Source organism: Oxyura jamaicensis, chromosome 2 (genome assembly GCF_011077185.1).
Source record: "Oxyura jamaicensis isolate SHBP4307 breed ruddy duck chromosome 2, BPBGC_Ojam_1.0, whole genome shotgun sequence".
NCBI lineage: Eukaryota > Metazoa > Chordata > Aves > Anseriformes > Anatidae > Oxyura > Oxyura jamaicensis.
Window position 1 is genome coordinate 31,959,871 of NC_048894.1, and position 25,956 is coordinate 31,985,826.

Consider the following 25,956-nt stretch of genomic DNA (forward strand, 5'->3'; position numbering starts at 1 on the left):
AGGGGAAAGGATAGGGGAAAGGATAGGGGAAAGCAAAAGGGAAAGCAAAAGGGAAAGCAAAAGGGAAAGCAAAGGGGAAAAAGATTTCTTGACTGTATTCCTTTATTGGCATTTGGTAGATATAAGGCAGGAAAAAACAAGGGATAACTCCTGCATGGAGTACAGCATAGAATATATTCACATCAATTTAATCTATGACCCTTCACACCTTAAAAAAATGATAACTAAAGATACAGAGAATACCAGTGAAGAGCTAGAATTACTTCAAAATCATGAAGTATTTGTTTCATAGCTCTTTCTGTTGACTTAAATACTTTAGAGAAGTCACTGTTATTGTTTCCAAATGATCTTAGTGATAACAGTTGGAGCCTAGGCAATAGGGAACAATTCATCTTTCTTAAGTAAAATGGGAATTTTGCCGCTGCTGCTTGTGCTGTGGTTGAACTCTTTGTAGCCAAATTTAGTATCATTTACCTCGACTGCCCCACAGCTTTTTCAAGCCAGCCTACCAGCTAAGAAAAGGAAATGCTTTCACTTTAGAGCCTTTGGAAGCCTGGACAAAAGCTCACTTTCTGTTCTTCAGGTTTCCTATATATGGCTTTCAACTGGAGATGAGGACCTGCTCACTATACACCCTCTCCCATCCCCCATTTCCTGCCTGGGTTCATTAAATGCTGATTTGAAGTTGGCACAAGCTTTTCTGATACAAAAGTAGTACTGTATTCCTGGAACCATCAGAAAGTAGCGCGTTATTATCTTTCACATTCCCTTCATATATATACGTACTCTCCCCAAGCATAGAAAGGATTTTTATCGCTTGTTCTTAAATATGTGTGTGTTTAATTAAGCAAGCAAACAAAAAACAACAACAAAAAATACAATGGTGAAGCAAAGCCCTGTTAAAAAAGAAAACCTCAGTGTGTCTGGGAGCACCCTAGCCCCAGGCTGTATTCTTTAATGCTAGTATCTGCAAATTGCTAATATTAAGCAAAGTGCAGTATATGACATAATGACTACACTGAATCATTTTCATATATCTCATGCTTGTGTTTCAGTATCATGTTACTCAGGAGAGATTAGTTTTCTTTCACCTGAGCAATGATGGTTGTTGTAATGAAATTAGTATGTGGCCATATAGGAGCCTGTATAATTTTCCATTTTAACAAAACAGTTACTTACTTCTTTTCTGCTATTTCAAGCCACCATAAAAGATGATGAAAATCATGAAGATGCTATCTTTCATCTTCACCTAGGAAGAATTATCAAAATTATCAGTTCCGTAGAGATAACAACAAGTCATGCATGACAAGGAGTTAGATGATTGATCCTTGTGTTGCCTGTAATATCTTCTGTTGCTGTTTGATACTTTCTGTATCTTTCATAGCTGTTGTCCATTTAAAGTCATTTAAAGAGAAATATCAATTCATTATTACTAGCACTGAAAAGAGATGTTAAGCCATGTAATAGTGAAGAGACTCTGAACAAGCCATATTAGTGTCACATCTTATTATTCCAAATTATGCTACAGAGTTGCATAAACAAAGTCATTTTCGGGCTTGTCTTTCTTGAAATTCACTTGAGTGAATCACTCAAATGGATATCAGCTGATTCCCTTCATGATCAATGACATGGGCTTTGGTGACCTTCAGAGAAAATCACTGTATTGTTTTGTTTGCTTTACTATAAAACACTCTCAATTAATACATTTTTCCTTTCCCAAAGTGGGAACAAATTATTAGTTGTCCCAAAGTGCTAAATGTAGTAGAAGTGCAAAGATTTGCAGAGTAAAGAGGTTATGCTAATAATGACCAATTAGACCTACATCAGATGTATACTGGCTTTTAGCAGGACTTTAGATGAGTAGCCCAGCCTATCAGCCTATGGCCGTAGAAGGTGCAGCCCTGTTTTCCCCACCTGCCCCGCTCCAAGCTGTGTGCTCCCATTTTTCTCTCATCTCTGGAATTCTGTTTTCTTGGTTTTCTAGCACAGTAGTGGCAGAAATCTAACCCAACATACCCCACTGCATTCAGCACCTCCAGCACTTCAGAGAGGTCCTATTACCACAGAAAGTCATAAACTTGATGAAGGGCTTTTCAATGATTTTGTGGTATTAATGGAGGAAAAAAAAAAAAAAAAAAAAGTTAATTCTTTAGGGCTTAAGGGCTTGTATCTGCCTGAGGAAGCTGTTCTGTGGCAAGCTGGTCAGTAAAGTTTAAGCCTCAGAAGTTATTTGGTGCTGGCTCCCCTTGTGATGCTCCTGTTCTATACTGAGAATGCCTTTGGGTGATGAATATAGTCAAATTTGACAGTGGATTAATTAAACTGAGCAAAGGTGCTAATAATGTGCAGTAGAAATACACATGGGGTGGCTAATGCAAGACAGTTATTTTAAACACTTCCCTCTGAAGACCAGTTCTAAGAACTATGAGTTCAAGTATCAAACCAAATAGTCATTTAAAACATAAGGCAATTTAATTATTATTCTTCAGCATTCACATCTAAGTCTTTCCGAGTGCCTTGCATATATTAGGAGAACAATTAAATGTTTAAAAGACATTTATATTTTCACTTTGCTCAGTCGTTTGCATTTCAGATTTAAAAGGATTAAAGTCATTTAGAAATAATCTCATGTATAAGCTTTGGGCCAGTATATTTATATATACATATGTGTATCTTTATAATTTTTATCCATAGATATATCCCTGAGGCTTAAAATACTTCATTTTTAATTTTTAACAATCAGAAGAGAGTTGGCAATTATAGATGTATTATTACTGCCTGCATGTAGGAATGCACTGAAGCACGTAGGATTGCTGTAGTGATTGGTACCTGTTGCAGCCAGCAATAGCTTGCTTCAGCTTCAGCGGGGCATGATGGTACAGTCGCCTCTACAGGCATACACCAAGCCACTGGCCCAGCCACTGACAGGTATCAAGAGCCCACTTTCCAGTTCTGCACTTTGTCCAGATATTCTCAAATTGGTTAAATATACTTAGCACACTGAAATCTGAATACTTATTGCCAGTCCTCGAGTCCTAGCTGGTACTGTCTTAGCAGCTGGCAGTTCCTCATGGGAGACTGGCTCCCATTTGAAGTACACAGTCCTCAACCCTTGGCTTCATCTTGGAAGGTTTATTTTATAATTTTAAAGTCACTCTTCATGCCTTTTCAATTTAAGATCGGTTATTTCCACTTAAAAAAAAAAAAAAAAAAAAGTCATCTTTCATACAAGGTCTGTCTTCTCAGCTGCCTCATAAATTCAGACACTGAGAACAAAGTCTTCTTGCTCTGTTTATATTATTGATTGGGATGCAGAATTATGGTGGGAGTGTGGTAAAAGCACAAAGGCAATCACTGTGAGCATGAAACATTCATGTGCGAGTGGATTACCTCCACAGTGAATGTTGCAGAGGATTTGTATCACATTACTCTGGCATGGATATAGAAATATCTTCTGAATATTAAGACTATGGAATAGTACAAATGGAAATAACCATAAGTGCAAGTGGGGTCAGCACCTTTTCTTCAAAATGTCATCATACTTGGATGAGACTTGCGATGAAAGCATGTAGTGTAATCTTTGCCCACTGTTATATTTTCAGTTTCATACCAAATGGTGTCATAGCAAACAAGTCTCTGGTACAAGAACCATTGGTCTTAATTATGGTAGTAACAGATATAATCAAAATTTCTTGTTAATATTTTTATTATTAAAGATTTCCACTATTTTACTAGCCTATTTATCTTTGTCTGAAATGTACTCAAGTCATAAGATACTTAAAGGGAGAGCTGGCCAAGAGTATCTGGTGAACGGAGCAAGTGGCTGTGGGAGCAGCAGGTCACAGCAGCACTCTGACAGAGGTGCAGTTCCTTTGCTCCCACATGAACATTTCAAATGTCCTCATCACTGAGGGAATGAGTGGGACAGCAGGAAACAAATTTGTGATGTTACATGCTGGGCAAGGATTGGAATTAGAAGCATAGGATGGAGTTCCTGTCCCAGACTGACAAGTGGTAAAATGTTGCATTGAGTGAAGATTTCATTTATTTAGTTTTTCTGCTAACTCCTGCTCCTTCTTTGGGGCTGAATTTATGTTGGTGCATAGGAGAGAGAACTGATTCCAGTTTCAGCTCTCTTTGTTTTGAGATACTGCTTAGCCAAGCCTCAGTTCCAGAAGGGGAAACACAAACGAAGTATGTTCCACAATTATCTTTCACTAGCTCTTAGCAGTCTGTTTGATAGAGGGTTTACTTATAAGAACAGATAAATGAGTACATGAAACATCATGCTGAAAATAAGAAGCACAGCAGAACTTCATCTCTGGTCTTAGCATGAAAAGACTGTGTCCATTTGGGAAACAAAGGTGGAACCTGCCCAAGGTGCTTTAAATGTATTCCTAGGTTTTCTGGGAATCAATCCTACTTCTTCATTTTCAGACCGTATGCTTTTCTGTGTAAATGTTCCTAGGACACTGTAATAAATCTAGTTGTTTGGTGTGTTACTGAGAAAACATTGAAGATCTGGGCCTAAAATTGCTGACCAAGAAATGTTCTGCCAGCAAGTCTTGTCATAATTTATATTTCTAACAGAAATCAAAAGGCAGCAGTGGAGGCTTCTTTCTATTTCTGTCATCAGGCCATAATCCAATTATAATGTTCCAAGTTCCAAGGTGTATTTCCATCCAAGTTTTCACCTTCAAGAGAGATTAAAATGGTGTAGAATACAAGTTTCAGTCGTCTCTAATTAATATTAATGATATTAATGATAATTAATGGGTAACTTTAGAGTTGAAATGGGATGAGAAAAAAAAAAAAAAAGTAATGGCTAGTTCTTTAGGGAGGAAAAGAAGTTAATTCAATGTGTTATAATTAAAATTATTTTCTGCCTTTTTCAGCATATCCACGGAAATATTTTGCTCCAATAGCTAAGTTTCTGAGCCTTGAAAGAGAATAGAAGAAACCAGTATTTACTACTTAAACTACATGTTAAATACAGAAAATACAGGCGTTTTTTTTTTTTTTATTATTTTGCTTTAATGTTAAGGAAGTAACATAAAAATACAATTCTCTCCTCTTGTCTCTGCTGTTGTCTCATAGAGTTAAGGCAGGTGGAAAATAGAGGTATTCTCTTCAATGTGCATTTAATTTGAACTTGTTTTGGAAGAGAGGATTAGGGGAAGGCAAAATGGAGGTGAAGTTGAAAGTGGTAACAATACTGGGATTCAAAGCTTTTCGGCCTCCTTCCTCTCTTTCCAAGCCTTCAGTCTGAGATGGAGTTGTATGAGGAGCAGCAGAATGACTGGAGACAGTGGGCAGTAAAATCTCTGCCTCTGAACTCCCCTTGGATCAGATGAGGTACTATAGGGAATGCCAATGGTGTCTGGGTAAAGTAATAATTTGTTTTATAATCATTCATTTTCTTCTCTTCATCTGCAGCCTCAGAGCCCAATTTGAAGGTACGTTCAAGGTTAAAACAGAAGGTGACAGAAAGGAGAAGCAGTCCTTTACTCAGGAGAAAGGACGGAAATGTTGTCAGTTCATTCAAGAAGCGACTCTTTGAGGTGACAGGTAATTAGGAATGGAGAAATTATGTCTTAACTGTGACTGCTTGCAGGCATGCATAAAATACTCCTAAAAGTGGTACATTTGAATTTAAATTGTTTACTAAACAAAAACATGCATCGTCTTTTTTTTTTTTTTTTTAATCTTTCCTCCTTCTGGAAAGGAAGACATTGTCCATTTGAAAGCCATCCTTTCCAGCCAGTTTGGAAAACAGTGCTTGGAAAACAGGTAGAACAAATAAATAGTAAACTGTTGATGGTAGGGGATATTAAATGAGAAAACATTAGTGTCTTCCCCTAATTTGTGTCTTCTGTACATGGAGAGCATTTGGGGCTTTGCATGTCCCACTTCTTGTCTCCTGTGGAAAATGTAGATGCTACTAGCAGGCATAAACGCACCTATCTGATGTTACTTAAGTTAATCGCAGACCATTTTGGAATCTTGTGTTTGGTCCTATCCTACTGGTTTCTCTTGCTTGAAAATGTCAATCAGTTCATTTTGATGTAAGGGCTCACTAAGCTATTTTTTCAGTAGCAAAAGTTGAAATGTTTAAATACTGAGTGACATATTTTTGGCCACAGCTGATAGTATTCTTCATAATTGAAAGGGAACTTTTAGCATGTAAAGATATAGGATTCTTAATATAAAGGGATTAGAGGGAAAAATGCAAAATAAAAATTTGTCATCAAGTAGTATTTCTTTCAATATTTTTCCTACCCTTGAACTAAAAAAGTGACAGGCTGGATGAACAGTGGATGCCAAGGCTTTCTTTCACCCGTTTGACATTATGGAGACATAACTTTGTCACATATATTATTGTGCAGTATTGCACCCCAGCTACTAAACAGTCTAAAGTTCTCTCACTTTGGTGCTCAGGACTAGAATGAGTCAAGACCTTATTTGTTGATTTGAAAGAGAAGAACATTTGAGGTTTCTTGCTTTGACTTCACATTAGTATTTGGTACTTTCATGGCTTGTTCAAGTGTTACTACAATCAGGCTGTACACTTGTACAATGAACTGCTTCTGAACTGTCAAACGTCTTAATTCATTTGGTATGTCACAACAAGAAGGAAATATAGGACATAATGAATGAATTCACTTCGGTGTCCTCATAAATGCAATTCTCATGACAACTTTTCACAGTATATCAGGTGTAAATATATAAATATATATTCCTTATAAATTATTTCCAGATCAGAATTTTTACATCTAATGTATTATTTCCATTTGCTGATGCTGTTATGAACTTCTTGATCTCCACTTCCTTCGTTTTAGCTGATTTCTTTGTATTTTGTACAATTGCAAGAAAGGTATAAAGTTAAATACTTGTCCCAGAATATTATTTTCCTGCAGCCATTGACAAAGCAGAAACCTGAAAAAGAAAAAAAAAAAAAAAAAAAAAAAAGGTGTTCTCTTTCTGGATCTGACAATAATTCTAAGCATTATGGATTGTAATTATAATTATCAATATCTGTTATATGACACTTTTCACCTTTCATAAACAAAGCTTCCCTGATCAAGCATTTGGCTGAAGGTTTTTCTCCTTTTTAAAATTCTTTTAACTAAAAATAGCCCTTTATTTATATAAAAGTACTATTATAACTATTCAAAACTGAGGGAAAAAAAAGTTTCTACTGCTCTATGAAAAGTAGTGAGAAAATAGTGCAAGAACTTTGCCTGACCAGCTACTGTAGCTGGGTACTGATTCACTTCAGTAAATTGAAATCAGCTTTAGCAGGAAACAGCAACAGATCCAAGAAACTACCAGGAAATCTCCTGTTATTTTTGGTCAAAGTGAGGACATATTTTTGCAAGTAAACTGAGAAAGAGTAAAGAAGCAAAGAACTGGCCATAGAATATTTACTGCCACACTTAGTTATTCATTATTTTAACTTCCTGAAAATTTGCATTTGAAAGTTATCACCTGAAATAGCCTTATCTCTACTAATGCCACATTCTTTCATCTTCATCCCTGTTAGTTGTTCCCATGTGCAGAACTTTCATTTATATCAGTATAGGATTAGTATGACTGAACACAGCAACACACAATTAGACCATCCTCTTCCCCTTTATCTTAAACAGAACTTGGGAAATATTAAATCAAGATAACATATAGTCTTTAAAATGCTATTTTAAGATTTTTGTATGTGGTCAATATTCCTTTGTATTTGTACTAAAGATGCAGTGAAAGTGGTGTGTATTCTGTCATTATTACTTGCATATGTTAAAATTTGTCTACTACAGGCAGGTCCAGCACCCTTTTTAAAGACTAAGGGGATGGCAGTAGGCCTCATGTATTGATGGTATGTTATCATGACCTTTGCAAGCCTACTATCTCTGTCATCTTGATCTCTTACAGAGGCAGGACTCTATGTAATTAAAAAGAAAATACTTTCTTTCCTTTTCACTCTTTACAAGTTCTGTGTGTCTATCCCTGCCTGATACAAAGTATCATACCATCTTTGTGAAAATGATTAAATAATTGAATTCACCCTTTGTGGAGCAGACAGGTCAGAAAGAGAAAGACCAAGAGTATCTTTCCTTGTTAGCACTGTAAAAGGAAAAACAAAGGAAAAGGAGAGTGAGATAAAAAACTTTAATGTAGGTAATTAACCCATTCATAATTGGTAGATACTTTTCAACAGCAAAAGAAAGCACCCTGTGCCATTAAGTGTATCCAGTTAATTGAAGTCTTGTGTTTTTTGGTGTGAACCATGAATTCATGTATGCTTCATCTGTTTTCCAGAATCCTCAGTCAGTAGCAGCTCCCCTGGATCAGGTCCCAGTTCCCCAAGCAATGGTCCGACCAGCAGTATAACAGAAAGTGAAACCTCAGTTTTGCCATCTAGCATTCAAGCTGAGGTAAGACTCTTTTTATTGGTAGATAGCTGCTCAGACTGCAACACTGAAGAGATTTGACACTTTAGTTTGATGATACATACAAGCAAAATAATTGAAGAGGTTATAATCAGGGATACCAGGACACTGCAGGCTGACAGCAGGATATATGAGATATGTGTTCAGAAAGGAGGCCAGCAAATAAAGAGACTCTTTGGTAACAAAAGCCTAAACAAAAGCAGCAGTGTTGCTACCAAAGAAGCTGAAGAAGGCTATGGAAGGAACTAGGAAGCATCTGTGTTGCAGAATATTAGGAAAGATACTGGGGAGCAAGGGCGCGAAGAACTAATGAGGCAACAACAGTTGAATGTGAGATGAACAATCACTGCAATGTTTGCAGTGTCACTGCAGCCCTCTTACTGGATGAGGTAGAATAGCAATGCTTTACCTGTTTTCAGGATCTCATATTGCCGTGTGTGTAATTTGAAGAAGTGCACAATGGTGAATGCTAATGAAGAGCTTTCACATGTGAAAGAGTGACTTCATCATTGCTGACTCTAACACGTAGGAGATTAGACAATCCCAGGTTCAGATGCTGTTGAAGTAGATTTGTTTAGGTACAGTAGCAGTGTTAAGCAACTAAGTCTTTTTTCACATCTGCCTTCTATTTTGCTGCACCTCAGTTTCCTTATCTGTTCAGTGCTTACCAATGTAACCGATTTGCTAGGAGTCTTTGATACTTGTTTTGTGAAGCTAGATTGTACATGGAAGGAATCTTAACTACTCATTATTATGTTTCATACATACGTGCCTATAGCGACAGGAATGCAGATGGTAAATCAGTTGTGATAAACCTCATTTACCATAGACATCAGGCCTAAGTCATGCTTCCCATGGCAATATTGTAAAGGGACAATAAATTAATGCAACTAAGAGAGAATTAAATTCAGAAACATTCCGTGTCCAGTGCCCTTGCAAGTAGCAATTCTTGCTTTGGTGGTAAAAATTTCTGTTAATCGTTGGTTTATACTCTGTGTTAGAAAAAATTGCATAAGAAAACGTGATTTAACAGAGCTTTAGCTAATGGAGCTGTTTCTCCAGGTCAGTGGCAGGACATTCACCTCAAAAAAAAAAAAAAAAAAAAAAAAAGGAATGGGCAGTTCAACCTCCAGCAGTGACTTTTCCCCATAATGAATTAATTGTGTGTGTGAACTATGATCCAGAGGGCAGGTGGGTGACCTCTGCACACTGATTAGTAGCCTCTCTCTGGCCCGTAACCAAAAAGAAAAAAAATGGCATTGATGGCTAACATGTGGTCTTGCCTCATAGCCCCTCTGTATGTGATTGCAAAAAAATGTAAATGATGCAGAGCAAGATCCATCATTCGGATAAGATCAAATCCTAGTTCCATGGAATTAAATGGTATATTTTAATATGGGGAATGTTGTAGTTAGAAGTTTGGCATATACGGATGTTAATGCTATATTAAACAGGAAAACATATCCAACTGGATTTTTTGTTGACTTGAGGATATTACAAAATGTAAGGGGAATAACGACTCAGACTGGTTTACAGTGCTTGTTACTTTGCACATTTTAGTTTCAGGACATTTGCCCACAGTGTTCAACCACCATAAAGACAAGCATACAACCTGGTCAGACGGGCAATCTGGGGAGATTTGGAAAGGCTATACCAAGAACCAACAAAGTTATACTCTGCTTATTAATAGAAAACTGTGTTGCACATCAGTCGCCATTACTGTGCCAGACATCTGTAGGTTTAGTTCCACACAATCCAGAATTTCAAATGAGCCTAAAAAGTTCCTTTTAAAGTTAATTTCCATGTGCTGGAGTCAGTCTCTTAGCTGGCTGGAAGTGGGCTAAAAAACTGAAACTACTGACTTCCATTTCTGGATCCAGTCAGGGATTTCTTTACCTCTCTGGTTACTTGACTGTTAATACTGTGGTCCTGTGGGCTCTAACTTTTTTCCATAAATCTCAGTTTCAGTGCATTTTGTTTTCAGTGGGATTTTCCTTGGTAGTTTAACAGCAACCAAACTGCCACATGTCGCTTTGCTAGCTTAGCATTAGCTGCCAGCTCTCCAAGGCTATATATCTAATTAATTTTTCATCAGTTACACAAAGTACAGAAGTTTCTAATAATAGGATAAGTGTTCCAAAATCACCCAAAGTATCATTTGTTTTGCTGTAATCCTGCATGACTCACATTGCTGTTGTTTCATAATCGTTGTTGTGACATTTGCAGTAAGTGTTGTGCTCATATCTGAGTGGGTGGATAGCCGTGGTTTTCATGGCAGCAAATAAAACACTTTTTGCTAGGCAAAAACAGGTTGCTATGACAGAGCCATTTACCAGTAAAACATGAGTCAATACCGTAAATGATTACACTCCAGTGCATAGACAGAATTAGAGCATTATCAGTAATGAAACAGATTTTTAAAGTCTTTTTGACATAGCCATTTGAATAGCTAGACCTCTAAATGGTTTACCCTCTGGAGCAGACAGTCTGGTGAGCAGACGTTTACATTTTTTTGAATGTATAAAGGTACACTGCAAATGGTACATTTTTGTAGATAATCTTTTACTATCACAGTTCTCCTAATGATACTTTCAGTACCATTTGTTAAAACACTGGTCTCATTATATAAAACTTGAAAGTTAAACTCAGGATTTTAATTGTGCCACATAAATAAAATGCTGTTTTTATTAGGCCCACTTCTCTCCAGCAGCATCAAGGTTCACCGCAGTAGCTATTTGTCTCATGTAGAGTGCCGTACATTTTCAGGTCACCTGCTGTGCTGGGGCTAAATCATACTTGCATGAGAAATGCAAGCAGGATTGATCCCCTGCATAGCACATCCCTTGTGTTCGGAGGGACAACCTGCCATAGTCATGAGAAATGATTAATTTGGGGCATATGCAGCGTGGTCAAAAGCCATTGAAGGCAATGACAAGTTTCCATGTGGTATCAGTGGGCTTCAGGTAATTTTCTTTCTCTTTCATTTGCTTATTGGAAAGCAGCATTTCCTAGAATATCACTTTAAACAGGAGGCATAAATGACATACATGGCAGGTAAATCTATATTTGATCTGTGCAAGCCCACAGCTCAGTATTTGTAATTCTCAACTCAATATGGCACACTTTGCAAGTGGCTAGCGGCAAATTGTCTGAGTTTCTGACCAGCTGGTGAGGTTTATTTCAACTGTAGGCAAAGAGAGTCTAATCAGCAAAATAAAAAATAATAATGTAATAGTGAATATTCAAAGCTATGAAAAACTTAGTCTAGCTTCACAATTTACAAGTATTAAAGCCAAACCATTTCCTCTTCCTCATCTAATATCTAGATGTGCATATAAACATGTGCACAACATGATGGTGTTCCTGCTTCTCTGCAGGCCCTGGCAGCAAAATAGAAGTATGATATCTAAATATTGGTACCTGCTGATCATCTTGCACTGTTACATTTCGTTATCATATCTCTATTTAAGAAAGAGGGTAAGTATGCTGACAGGCTATTTTAAGCATCAGGGAGCAGGATCCATGGGCCCAGAGAGTATGTACATTGAGGAGCAAGTAAGGCAGTTGTTTTTTTGAGATAATTTAGGTGCCAGTCCAAACCATCAAGTCTGCACAAAGAAGGACCATGACTTAGCTGTGCTGCCAAGTGATACTGCTGGCAACTCCAGTTTGTGTCACCATCTCAGGGTATTGTCAACTGTGTAAAAAGTGAATTTGTATCTGGTGTCATGTAGTTGGATTGCAGCATGCACTGGACACTAATCCATGCAGGTGGGCTGCTGAACTTATACTGGGTGGTGAGGTTTTACTGGCATTTAGGCTAATATTTACTGAAAATATCAAAAAAAAAAAAAAAGTTACTTACCAAAATGAAAATGACTGATTACTAGAGGTAGTAAAAATTCAATAGAAGTAGTCTTACTAATAAATTCATGTTTTCAACATTAACCTCCCATGGTATATAACGTGATTGATTCTGCCTTGTGTAACAGTCATGCCTGATCTTAATGTGGGAATATGCTTTACTGTCATAAACACTGTCACAGTCATGTTTGTTAATTCAGATCCTATAAGGTAATAGCGGTGTACTGAAAACCAAAAAGGAAACATGCATTTTGAAGTGGCACTATGTACATATTGCAGTGGGTACAAATTTGATGATCTTCTAAAATGCACATCAGAGGTGCTGCAGTGTCCTTTTCCAGTTAAATCTTTGTAGTCTTCCTAAGTTATATCTCCACAGTCTTGACATACTTGGTTTTAATCATGGTCAAAGTTGGATGTTATCAAGGCAAGACACTGTTAGCCAAGAATTAATGTAATATACAAGTGAAGCTTCTTTGTTTCGTATGCTATCTGTTGAGATTCCCTAGGTACCAAAAGAAAATTACAGAGATAGACTTCTACTGTTATTGTCTCAGTGATAGGTCATATCTCCAAACAAACTGTATGAGGAAGGTTATGTTTTGCAATAACATCCTGTGTTTTTGTGCCTAACCACTTTTCATTGATGGTCTGAAGTTGCATTGTATTAGCACAAAGTATTTTACAGAGTTAATTGATATTCCAGGTTTGTCCAGGGGAAAATCTACAGCTCCCCACAACATGCTTGACAAGTTATTATATTTACTTTAGTCAAAGCCCGAGTGTGCAGTATCCCTCTTGGAGGTGGTCTATTATTGGAGTCCCATATGCTTTTTGTTTGGGAAGAAAGCAGTCACTGTGTCATACTGTTACACAGGGTATTCTTTTTCAAGGATGTTGTTCCCTTGGGGACCATATCATGCCAGAGTTCCTAAGTCTAATAAGACCTTTGTAGGTCTTATTGTGTTAAAGTTCTGGGAGGGAAGCAAGAGTTAAACAGAAAATGTAATTCAAGCAACTATACTAGACCACATGTTGAAAAACATGACTGTTAAAGTAGAAAGGCAAAGGCATCAAAAAGATTCCTGTTGTGGTAATGTAAGTTTTTATGTTTCTTCCCAATGAATCTAAAATGGAAAGACAGAGGGTGATCTTTGTAGAATGTCTGTTTTTACTTGACAGTAATTAAAAATATATCAGCAGTTCCACATCCTTGAAAATTATATAACAAGGATTCAAAACAAGCGTTAAAGATTTTAACTTTAAAGGAGTTAGAAAGGCTGTGAGAGGGTTCACCATCATCATCAGAGAATGATGGGATGCTGTTCTTGTGTACATGCAGAGAGTATATTTTTTTAAACATCAGATGTGACAATGTGGCTCACTTTCTACCTAAGATTCCCATGTTAATGGAAGTAAATAATGTGTCTGAAACATCCTCATATCATGATACGGATAAATTAACACATAAATCAGGTAGGATACATTTCATACCTACCACAAAACTTTAATAACCATAGCAATGTACAGACCTAATACATCCATAATTACATCCATAATCATGACACCTTTGGTTTGGCTAGATAAAATCCTTAATTCATTGGCTAAATTCCCACTGAATTTCTAATAGTGAAAGTACAGTTGACGAGAGAAGAGAAGGTCTAAGAATCCTCAGAATTCTGGGATGGAGTAGGAATTTGACTTACTAACCAAGGCATAATCCCAGCTGTATTTCAGTTGTTTTCCTAAGGAAGGAAATATCAATAGCTTTTTTTACAGGGACAGTACTTATCTGGAACCCCACTGGGATGCAAACCAATGCATGATACATAACTGGCTATCAGTGCACAACCAGAATAAAGTAGCCAAGATAAAAAGCCTGGAGATTATACATACTTTGTTTTTTCTCTTTATTCCAGCATTTGGTTTCACAGCAACGCCTTTTGATTCAGGATGAATCAGTGAACTTGTTGAGTCTGTACACATCCCCTTCTCTGCCCAACATTACCTTGGGACTTCCAGCAGTACAAACTCAAATCACTGTAAGTGACCAGTCCAAAGCCTTCTTGTCTACATTTGCTCCCAGAAAGCCTACTTTCTGCCTGTTCTCTTTTTTAGCATTTTGGAACATAAGCAATTGAGAGTAGGAGCCAGACCTTTCTTTCCACTGGGCAACTTCTGAAAATTTAAGGGCACAACTTGAAAGCAGTAATCATTCTTAATCACAAATAAGTGCCAGTGTGGAGCTTAGCTAAATATGGGCCATATGTATTGCATTTATATCTGCAAATCTGATAACAGATTTCAGACATAGTGAGAAGAACATGAGGAGACAATTTAATATGAATGTTCAAATTATATGATCACTCCTACCTGGTAAAGTACAGCACCTGTAACTGTTTATAATGAGATGCCAACAGGAACATAAGCTGGGCTGAAGTGTGGTAGTGGAAGAACCCTGTATTCCTGCAACTGGGTTTGTTTTATAAGGGGTGTACTATCAATCATACAAATTAAATCTGTGGATATATAAACAACATTTAATGACTAGTTATATTAATATGCCCTTTGTTCAGTCTGTAGCAATCAACTTTATTGAGCTCAATGTTAAATTAGTATGTGAAATGTATAAGAAAACAGATACAGTATGTATGGAAATCCATGCTGATGGATAAAGATATTTAGATCTAGCCAAAGTTAGAGTAATCTGGAAGTGAAATCTGAGGCTCAGTAAAATAACTGAAAACTGCTACCGTTCAAAACTTTTCCTTCCTGATTTTCTGCAAAAAATGTAAAAATACTAATATAATTATATGATGGTTCTATACAACACTGTATAAATTCTGAAGAAATTCTAGCAATTCATATTTGACAGAACATGAATTGGTAAAATATAAAAATTCTATGTTTCCCGAATATTAAAAGCATATATATATATATACAGTCTACTATGGTTTGTTAGAAGTACTACTTAATTCCAGTGCTAAACTTAGTTGCAGGCTAAAGTTTCATGCCATTTTATGGCTTTGTCAGTACATTTAATGTTCTCACCAATAGCATATTATTGCAGTCCAACATTTTAACATTAGATAGAACTTTGCGCATAAAATTGTGCAAGCTTTAAATCACTTCTCTTGAAGTCTTTCATGAAATATTTATAAGCAAGTTATTGTTTTTAAGGGATGGAAAACTTGACCTGAACATAAAAAGTAGTGCTTACTTTTCCAGACTATATCATCAAAAATTTCCTAGCTATTTCACAAAAATATAACTAGCTTCAAAGAAATTTTATAATGTTGAAAAAGGAAATGAAAACATCTTTAATTTTCTCACTCAAATGATGAGAGCTTTTGATGTTACCAGCTTGCACCAAATATTACTTTTGGTATTTGAAAAAATAAAGGGGTTGATTTATGCATGTATTGTTTACTTCTGTTACCAAAATAACTAGTTGCAAATTGAATGTGAAGTTTACTTAGGTGTTCATTTTTCAGGGATGGATAATGACAGAGGGTAAAGTAAGCATACACCCCCCAAAACTTAGTGTAAACTTTGGTTTGCCTCTTTACAATATGCAAAATTCAGATTATCAGAGAGAGATGTTTTTTTTTTTTTTTTTTTTTACCATGACATACCATAAGTGGTTTTCAGCAAGCCTCAACACACTTATTTCTGTTAACTGTTAAAATTACTACTCAAGCTTAACTACCATTCTAAGAAATACATTTTGTTAAAACTAGATTTTTATTAGGAACAAAGAAATCTAAAGCAGATATGCAATTGTGAAGGGCCAAAGCTTACCAAAAGCTTGAAATCAATAACTGTGCAATTTATAAGGGCACTTTAAAATGCCACACACACACAACAGCTCTTGATAATTCAGTAGACTAGAGTTTAACTGTACAAATTTACTTTGCAAATGGTGAAAGCTTTGAGCTGTCCTTCAGGGAGTCAGGGAATGCTCCAGGAAAAGTAATAGCTTACCACTACTACAGGTAATTATTTTGTTTTGCTGATTGACTTGCTGTCTGATGGAAAGTTATGTGAAAACCAAGCCTTGCCTATTCCAAGCTCAATGGAAAATATTTCCGCTTATCCCCTATTTTCCTGTGCAGGAGGCTGGGAAAGGTCTTTAGGAATTTTAAGGATAGGTCCTCTCTTTTCATTAATAATGTTCTGACTAGTAGTTAGTTCCTTGTGTTTTGGCTTTTATTACTGATTTTTTCCAAGTGCTTTTGTTATTTAGTTTCTTGCAGTGCTACATTTAACAGGCTTGTTCCCCCTCCCTTTTCATCTCAGAATCAAAGTGTAAGAGAGGGATTTTAACTATTTTTTCTGCATTTAGAAAACATACTCTAAGACAATACAATCAGACAAGTGGAGATATAAATGGCCAGGTCAATGAAAAACAATTACCAATGTCATATTTTTTTGACAGGCTTCATCATCATTCAAAGAAAAGCAGAAGGGAGAGACCCAGACGCTCAGACAAGGAGTGGCCTTGGCTGGACAGTATGGGGGGAGCATTCCTCCATCTTCAACTCATCCTCATGTTGCTTTGGAGGGAAAGCCAAATAGCAGCCACCAGGCTCTCTTGCAACATCTGTTACTGAAAGAACAAATGAGACAGCAAAAACTTCTTGTGACTGGTAATGATCAAAGCTTCAACACAACAATCATTTTAGATACTTTTAATGACATTTGTATTCTGACTGTTGTGAAAAGCGGAAGGGTGGGAGAGAAAAGCATAGCATTTTGTTTTCCCACATTAGTGATTCTGCTTGAGTTTGTTAGCCTAAAAGAATTCCATGATTACAGAAAAGAGAAAATGATTACTTCATCACATTCTTTTGCAGCTGCTGAACTTCCCAGCATGGCTAGGCATGTGGTACACGTCCCACTGCATCAGCACTGATGCAAAGTTCTGCAACATACACTACTCTTCTTACTGAGAGATTTCTCTTCTATTAGAACCAGTAGTTTGTTTTTCTTCACACTGGAGTGAAATATCACTCTTTTGCAGGAGCGGTTCCTCTTCATCCACAGTCTCCTTTAGCAGCAAAGGAAAGAGTCTCACCTGGAATAAGAGCTGCCCACAAACTGCCTCGTCACAGGCCACTGAATCGAACCCAGTCAGCTCCTCTTCCTCAGAGTACTTTGGCCCAGCTGGTCATCCAGCAGCAACATCAACAGTTTTTGGAGAAGCAGAAACAGTACCAGCAACAGATCCAGATGAATAAGGTGAGTTCCAAAAGTGAGGAATTTTTAATGAACATAACTGTTGAAAACTAATAAGGAACTATAGATGTCAGTGCCATGTGGTAGATGAGAATAGACAGGTTCTTGCCTGATTACCTTGCTTATGCATAGTTAGTGTACTTTTATATAGATCTTCATTTTCAGCTTTTGATACAACATTAGGATATGCTTGTTGACACCAATAAGAATACAGTTCGATGAAATAGGTATCAAAGCATCTTTCAGGTTTATTTACAGATGCTTTATTGCCAAATGGTAAATTATGCCTTAAAGATTTTTGGCTGTCTATCCAGCTTTTTGCTTTGTTTTGTTTTTTTATAATTTCCAGTTTTAGAAATCATTAAATTCAGCTGCCTTTGAATCATATTTTAAGTTCATTTGTTGTGGAATAGTATGTGGAATAAATATATAACTCATTTGAAGTCAATCAGCTGATGAAATTGATCTTTTCTATGTTAGAAATATATTGATAATCTGATTCAATTTTTAATTATCTTTTATCAAATCAGCTTCTTCAATGTAAGTTCATGGATAACATAAAAGTTTGTTAGCTAAATGGTGATATAAAAATGCCAGTGAAGGAGAAAGAGAAGAATTTGCTATTGCTAATATCAGGTACAAGTTGAACTGTGCCCGTTTTCCTGTATAGTAACACATTTTTCTGAGGAGAAAGAAAGAAGAAAAGGGACCATTCACTAATAAACAAAGTACAGCAATATCTAGGTAGATTTATCAGGGGTTAATGATTCTACAACAAATGTGATGCTGTTACCTGCTCTAAAATGAAGATATTGAAGTAATTAAATGCTTTTATCTGAAGATATTTTTTTTTTTCACTTACTGTATAACCTTTCAAAAGTTGTTTGCTGGAGCTCCTTGTATAATTCAAATATAGATTAATCACACATCTTTACTTCTCTAGTTTGTTTCAGTTATTTGATAACTATATAGAAGAGCTAATGGCAAAGAAGAAAAGATGAAAAGCAGGGTATTCAGTCTTTGTACCTATGTGAAAAGAAATAAAAAAGTCAATCCACCTTACAAGGGTGAACTTCCCAGGGGTTACTGATTCTTTGGAATCTACTAAGAATTCCCAACAAAATTAGAAACAAACCTAGAGTTTAAGTACATAGTTTGTACAGTGGTTTGGTTATTAAATCTTGTCTTAATTAGAAAAAATGAAGACCAGAAAACTTCAAAGTTCAGAGCTGATCCTTGCATGTTAACCCCTCTCAGCTTGGGTGTTTTGATTACTCAACTAGGACTCCAGTTGGCTTTTCTTTGAGTATGCATTCCATATGTTTAATCAAGATGGCATATCTTGTAGCCTCAGGTTTTGAAAATATTTCACCTGCCCTCAATTGTTTCAAAAGAATCTTTACCAGTAAAGTACTGAGTCTTTATGCTGTTTGTGGGTATCCACTGCAAACTGATCAGTTACTGTTCATGCATTCTTCACAAAGCAAAGAACCACATTGACATGTTTGTGTTAGGTCATGCTTATTTGCATACATTCTACCATAGGATTTGGGGATATGCACAGTGACTTACAGGAACATTTTTCCTGAATGTCAAAATTAAACTTGAGTCACACTTGACTAGGATACATTGCACCTCACAAGATTCAGGCTGGAAAAGAACTAAAAAGAGTGAGGTTGGCCTGTGATGATGGTTGTTTCAGTAACATTTTTTTTTTTTTTTCTGTGTTAAAGTTTTATGAAACTCAACATTGAGAACAAGTCCCTCTCAAAACATATTTGAAATACACATTCATTCTCACATGGGTATTTGTAATAAAGAGACAAAACAATTGCTTCTCTTAAAACCTAATGAACCTAGCTTTTATTCTCTACAGCATAGGCTATATGAGTATGTAGGTAGTCGAAATTTATCTTTATCTCAGGGTCTTTAGCCTACTTCCTTTGCCCAGATAGCTCAGTCTCCTTTATCTCTACTCTCAGAGCAGCTAGCTTTCATCAGGGGCACAATAACTCATCAGAGCTGCAAACACCTAAGGAAGGATAGGATCATGCTGCATCCACAGAAGCAGTGGATTATGTGAAGATGTGGGTGGTTTATCAGGCTTTTTTTAATGTCTGTAGCAAAGAGGTTTTTTTACCATACTATTCTCAGAAGAACCATTCCGATGAATACCACTGAAAATGACTGTGCTCCAATCATACATCTGTCCTCTGCAAGTATACGGAAAGCCAGGTGCTTTCTCATGTAATTAATAGAAGAAATGTGATTTTTAAAAACTGGCATTTAATGGTAGCCATTACAGAAGGGAGTGAGAAATGATCAAATCAGGGAGTGGCTGTTAAGTACTGAATTTAAAATTATATTTTTTAACCCTTTAAATTTAAAGGTTAAATTTAAATTGAACATCTGGGCTGGCATAAGGTTTTTTAACTCCACCAGCAGGATGGGATATATATGTTCATTCTTACACCTTACCTTTATTTGCAGTTGAAGTTTTTTGTTCGTTATTTAAGCCAACAGCTTTGTGTGGCTCTTACAATCAAGCTTGAACTGTGCAAAGGAGTCTTATCTGAACCCTAGAATGAATTGTTCTATGCCATGTAGCAAAGAAACCCAACATCTTTGCATTTCTTAGGACAAGTCTGAACATGTATCAAGTGAATACATGTATTTAATTTCCACTCCTCTTTCCTCACCGTTCTGAACATAGGCCATATAAAGAAACACATACCTGCACAGATATGTAATTCCCTCCTTTTCAGTCTTGAAAAAAATGTTTTAATGAGGAGTAGTCAAACATTCTCTTAAAAAAATTAGTTAGAAAGATGAGAAACATTTTAAGTTGACAAGACTATGAAATCCCAATTGATCAAGAGTTTCGAACAAGTAATACATTCTATTTAATTTCCATTTCTTTTTCCTTTTCTCCTTATGTTTAGGACTCTGTAAGTGCTTAAGGCAGTCATATATTTCAACTGAACTAGCTATTTGAATTTTTGCCTTGAAATGTGATGATACAGCATGTGTCAGCAATCCCTGAAAAGTGATTTTGGGTCAGGTCTTCTTGGTGGACAAATAGGCAAATCTTGCTGTAACAGCAAAATGAGGAAGAGAGCAACAGTTTCTCCCCACCCCATAGACCTTTTATTTATCTTGTGTTAAAAAGTGATTTCTTTTCTTTGATAAAAGAATATACTTCAGCAGCAAGCCAGTGCTTCAAGCCAGTGCTGTTGTGAGGGTGATAACAAGCAAAATCTGACATAGGTCAGAGGTAAAGAATTCCCCTGGATAATTTCCATTCTGAAAAGAAACAAATCATAGCCAAGAGGTGTGCCTCTGTCCTTAATAACAAAGAGGAGATCCCCTATGGATTATTTCTGGTCAGCTGTCATATGCCAGGCTTTTGATGTGGGAAATGGTATACGTCTGCACTGAAGCCTGACATTTATACCTGCGGGATCTAGTATGCTGACCTTCTAAAAACATGCTGCAAAAGTTGGCGTTGCATCCAAAAGTAGGTAGAAACCCTTGTCCCAGCTTTCTGGAGAAAAAAATTATAATGAACGTGCAGTAACCTGAACTCCTCTTGTCTTTGGGAAGCTTGACTTTGCTGTTGTCAGCTTTAATATACTTCAGTCCAACTGACAGCTTATTTCCTCATAAGGCCCTTTGATCACCATTGTAGAACTTCATTCTACTCCATAAAGGGAGTCCAAAGTCTGAAACCTCCAGCTAAAATTATTGCAGTTGAGTACTGAAAAACTGCTACTACAATAAAAATCCTAAAATCTTGTTTTTATTTGTGTATATCAATACAAGTGCAAAACCGATAGCAGAAGTCTGAGTTCTAGAAAATCTCAGAAATAATAATGTAAGCAGCATATGAATAAAGCCCTCTACCTTTAAAAGGTAGTGTGTTTTTTTTTTTTTTTTTTTTTTTTTTTCCCCTGTGTATTATGAATAAATACCTGCCTCTGCTGAAGCTAAAGACTGTCTTCACTGGGACCAAGATTTCATTTGATCAGTGAATGAACTTCATTCACTTCAAATGCACTCCACAAGTTTTCTTTAAAAAAAAGGTGTTGGTGTCAATTTGACTATACACAATTATTTTTCAACAATAGAGTCCTCCTCTATATTGGAATAATGAAGATTAAAATAATGGGGCGGTTTGCAGTGTGCACTAAAGTACAGAAGCAGTATGGACAATGTTAAAGGTTCAATAAGGAGTGCCTGAATTTCAGTTTTCATTCCAGGGTATTAACAGATTTAAAGCATCTTTGTATAAACAGTGACTGGGCAAGACGGTGAGGTAAAGTGCAGAGGGCAAAAAATTTATAAGTGAAAGGTCAATAGTGCTTTGGAAGGTTAACATAATTGACTGATGTCTTAATGAAAAATAAAAAATAATATGGATGTTAATTAATTAACAGAAAAATTGATTAATTAACAGAAAAAAGAATATTATTTGTCATCAATAGGAATATTGAAAAGAGACAGTTAACCACAGAGTCATCATTCACTCATCTGATATTTAATGAAATAAGGAAGACTGTTTTGATCAGGTTCAACTTGAATAAATGAACCTATTTTGTTAAACAGATTATAACTGAGATTTTGGCTTTCCAGCTTACCTTTCTGACTAGCATCTTCTGAAAGTGAGAGAGGTAGCATGACTCTTCTTTCAAATATTGCTCATAGGGGGGGATTATGTGGACAATACTGCAGCAACAATTAAAAATTCCCAGAGAATTTTCTCCTTTCTTGAGACCTAATGTTTAAGACATAATTCAGAAAAATGATCTTGAAGTTTTAAATGCATCCCTTAGAAACATATTGCGTAGGTAACAGAAAACAGTAAGCAGGTGCCAAGTCATTTTAGTATGTCTAATAACTTACATAGCTGGTCAATGTAATCTGATAGCTACAGCACAGAAGGAGAAAAAGTGTTTTCCATAAGTATGTAAATGAGTTCCTAGAAATGACAGCCATTTATTTAAAAAGAACAATTAATCAAGGAAAGAAATGTGTGTGGTGGCTGCATCAGGATTTTGTGCTTTGTCTCTTTGTAAACATATTTTATTTAAAATATTCCACTTTACAAGTGCTTGTTATTACAAAGGAGACAAAGACAGTGGCTGCAACTAAAGGCCCTATAAAGTGGTTGTTGCAGTGTCCAGATTATTTGTGCTTTGTCTTCCATTTTTCGGTACAGCCAAGAAAGTTTGATTGTTTTTGATGTCTTTTTTTGGACTCTTGCAGTTATACAATGGACCTGATGTCTGTAAATGCTTCCTCTCCTGCTGCCACTATTTACTTTGGCTCATGAATATCCCTTACAGTTTAATTTCCTGAAAATAAAAGGGAAAAAAGTATAGGTTACATTAGCAAGAAGCCATTTTTTGAGTAACTCCTTTACTTGGAATACCAATTACAAGAATGTGTATTGGTTCAAGAAGAACAATATGTACAACTAATTTATTCATTAAATATAAACCACTCTTTCGTTATTATTTTTAGGCGTAGTCTTACTAAAGCTCAGATTAAGCAATCACATTCTCAGAATGAAAAATGTATGTTAAAACCAGGAAAAAAGTTCTTTGTGTATCTACAGATAAATTCAGAATTAAAAATAAATAAATAATGTGAGTGGAGTTTTAAGGAGAAAGATATAAATGCTAAGTGTAAGCAGAAGGATCCAGCTGCATTGTGAAAGGACTTGAGCAGTGTTCCATTCAGGGTTTACTTTCTGCTGTGTAATCCAGCTTTAGGTAGAGAGATAAAATAAAAATATTGAACCTAAAGTGTTATGATTTCATGTCTCCAGATATGTAATTTTCTGCAGTAGTGCCAGGAGTATACATAGTATCATATAGTATAAAAGATGTTTCTGACTTAGGAGAATTGAACAGTCTCCTGATAACAATACTAATGTAATTACCGGAATAAGATGGGGCTGCCTTTAAAAGTCACATTAATAAATATGAAAGCATGGTGGTGATATGGCTTAGCAGACTGAGCAGCAGGAGGGTTTCTTCAGGTTTTGCCCCCACATGGTCCACCTATTTTGTCAGGCTCAGTCACATGAGAGGACATGATTCTAGTGCTTCCTTGCCTGGGGCTTAGTTTCATTCTCAATTCTGCCATCAAGTCACAATGTAAAGGATGTTTTTAATAAGACTTTGCATGAAATATGACAATATTTATGTACTTTGTAAATTTTATTGGGGGGGGGGGGAGGGAAATCACAGAGTTTTAGAAGATTTAATTTAGCTCCTCCTGTCACCTAAATCTGGAGCAAATCTCCTCCTGACTTTCATGGTGTGGGAGTGGGTGCCAAGAGAGGCACCCTGCAAATTGAAATGCACGCAAATACCACACTAGTCTCCACAGTTCCCTTATATGTTCTTGTATCTCCCTGCTGATTGCATGCAAAAATCATTTGCAGCGTTCCACGTGTAGATTATATACTGCAGGACATCATGTGTTGCATCAGAAAGCTCAGCAGCACTGAAGATCTGTGCCATACAGCAGCATGAAGAAGAAAGAGCCTGACATTAAAGTGAAAAAAGTGTAAAAGGAGAGCAGTAATGAGCTAAATATGTCTTAAGTTTGCTGTGGACATGCATTCCTTTTCTGTTGGCTTTCCATCCAGAATAACCCACCTGATGTCAAGTAACTGGCACATGGGATGCTTTACAGATGGATCAGCACTAGTGACTCTCGTGGCTGTATGTGATTATCTGTCGCACAGATGTTTCAGCTTGTACTTGCTTACTGCCCAGCCAGCCTTTCTTTTTTCTTTTTGCTTGAGGAATGGAGAGAGATCACACACAGATGTTTAAGTAAGCAATGGAGTAGTACACCCAATCTGAATATATGTAGTGAGTTTCAGTGCCTTCCTGGTTGGTGTCATCCCCCAGCAAACAACTGGAAAAGATTTATGGGTTTCATCTGAGAAATTGTCAAGATTCTTCTTAATAAAAGGAGACACTTTGCATTAGTTGCAGTAATGAAAACTCCTCAGTTCAGAGCATGCCACCTGCAGCATGAGGGATACATGTGTTATGATTTTGCAGTTTCCAGAGCAATGAAAGGGGATTTTTGTTTGTTTCTTTTTAGTAAACGATTATGTTACCCCCACCTCACCCCCACCCCCCCCAAAAAAAAAAAAAAAAAAGGTTTGCTGTGACTACAGCCTGTAGACTTCCACTGTGGAGTTTATTTCTCCATTGATGTGAGGTGTATGTGTCAGAACATCACTGGGACTGCCCAAAAAAATCTTTCAGTTATCGTTGCTGACTTTGTGTGTTTCTGAGTCCAGCTGTAGCTTCTTGATCATATTTTACATGACAATGCTGCCCTTCCCTGGGGTGGCATTTTTCTATATGCACTAGTGAGCAGAATGAAAGAACTATGCCAGCTGTGGTTTGTGATAAAATATCTGTACTGAAGCCATACAGTAACTCAGCATATAAACCCAGCAAAAACTCAGTTTGAAAGACTTGATATGTGTGGAAGGCGTGGGCAGATGGGAAAAGGGAAGGAGGTAAAGTGTTTTTTCCTCTAAGTATATTTGGCCTTGGTGTTACAAATCAGTATTTGCTTAAAAACAAGTGGGCCAGTTGAATAAATGATAATTACTCATTTGGTCCTGCAGATGCTTACTTTACGTCTGATTTATGCCTCTTTCAACAAGGCTTTTTTTTTTTTTTTTTTTTTCTTTCCAGTTTGGCTTTTGGATTACATTTGGATATATATATATATATATATATTGAATATATTTTTGGTATCTTAAACAAGAAAGCATAAACTATATTTGGTTTTGACATTCAGGCATCTGACACTTCATTAAAGGTTTACGATAGCAGTTAATGGTGTAAAAACAGTATTGCCTGGGTAGCTGTGTTATATTGTTACTGCTGAAACAAGGACACCTGTACCATCCATGACAAAAGCTGCAGTCCTTCCAGTCAGGGACAGGCATCCTTATTATCTCTCTGTGCCACAGGAGAGGTGACTGACACCGTCTTTGTCACTGCTCCTCTGTGGATCTTCATGCAGTAATTGATAGCGAAGCCTGTGTGAGCATTCCCTAATTTGCTTGTAGCAAAATATTAACCAAGGTACTAATTTTCTTCTCTCTTAAGAGTTTTATTATTTTATGTTGGGAAAAATGAACTGTAATAGGTATTTAAATAAATTTCTGCATTTTTTTTTCAAAAAGAGTATGAAGGGAGACTAATTGCTCTTGATCAACAGCTGCAACAATGCAACAGATGTGTAGTAATGAGATGTGTAGTAATGTTTTCATTAGTCCGCCTTATTTTTAGTTAGCATTACCATATAGCACTTATTACATACATGATTATTTTCAACTGCAGAATAAGAAGTGACCTTTTGCTTAGGA

General features: G+C 36.5%; 1 protein-coding gene and 1 long non-coding RNA gene across 18 annotated transcripts in view; one reads left to right on the plus strand and one right to left on the minus strand.

Moving 5' to 3' along the window:
* Positions 1–25,956, plus strand: part of HDAC9 (histone deacetylase 9) — a 489,684-nt gene that overhangs the window by 265,735 nt on the left and 197,993 nt on the right. For all 17 annotated transcript variants that reach the window (XM_035316621.1, XM_035316620.1, XM_035316616.1 and 14 more), the window contains 5 exons: positions 5,437–5,568; positions 8,311–8,426; positions 14,225–14,347; positions 16,744–16,954; positions 17,329–17,546. In XM_035316621.1, the coding sequence (XP_035172512.1) occupies positions 5,437–5,568; positions 8,311–8,426; positions 14,225–14,347; positions 16,744–16,954; positions 17,329–17,546 (800 nt within the window). The remainder of the gene's footprint in view (positions 1–5,436; positions 5,569–8,310; positions 8,427–14,224; positions 14,348–16,743; positions 16,955–17,328; positions 17,547–25,956) is intronic.
* The window catches only part of LOC118161356, a 21,909-nt gene continuing 18,560 nt past the window's right edge, over positions 22,608–25,956 (minus strand). The window contains exons 3-4 of the long non-coding RNA XR_004747967.1: positions 24,212–24,476; positions 22,608–22,897 (exon numbers count right to left, since the gene is read on the minus strand). This is a non-coding gene — a long non-coding RNA (uncharacterized LOC118161356). The remainder of the gene's footprint in view (positions 22,898–24,211; positions 24,477–25,956) is intronic.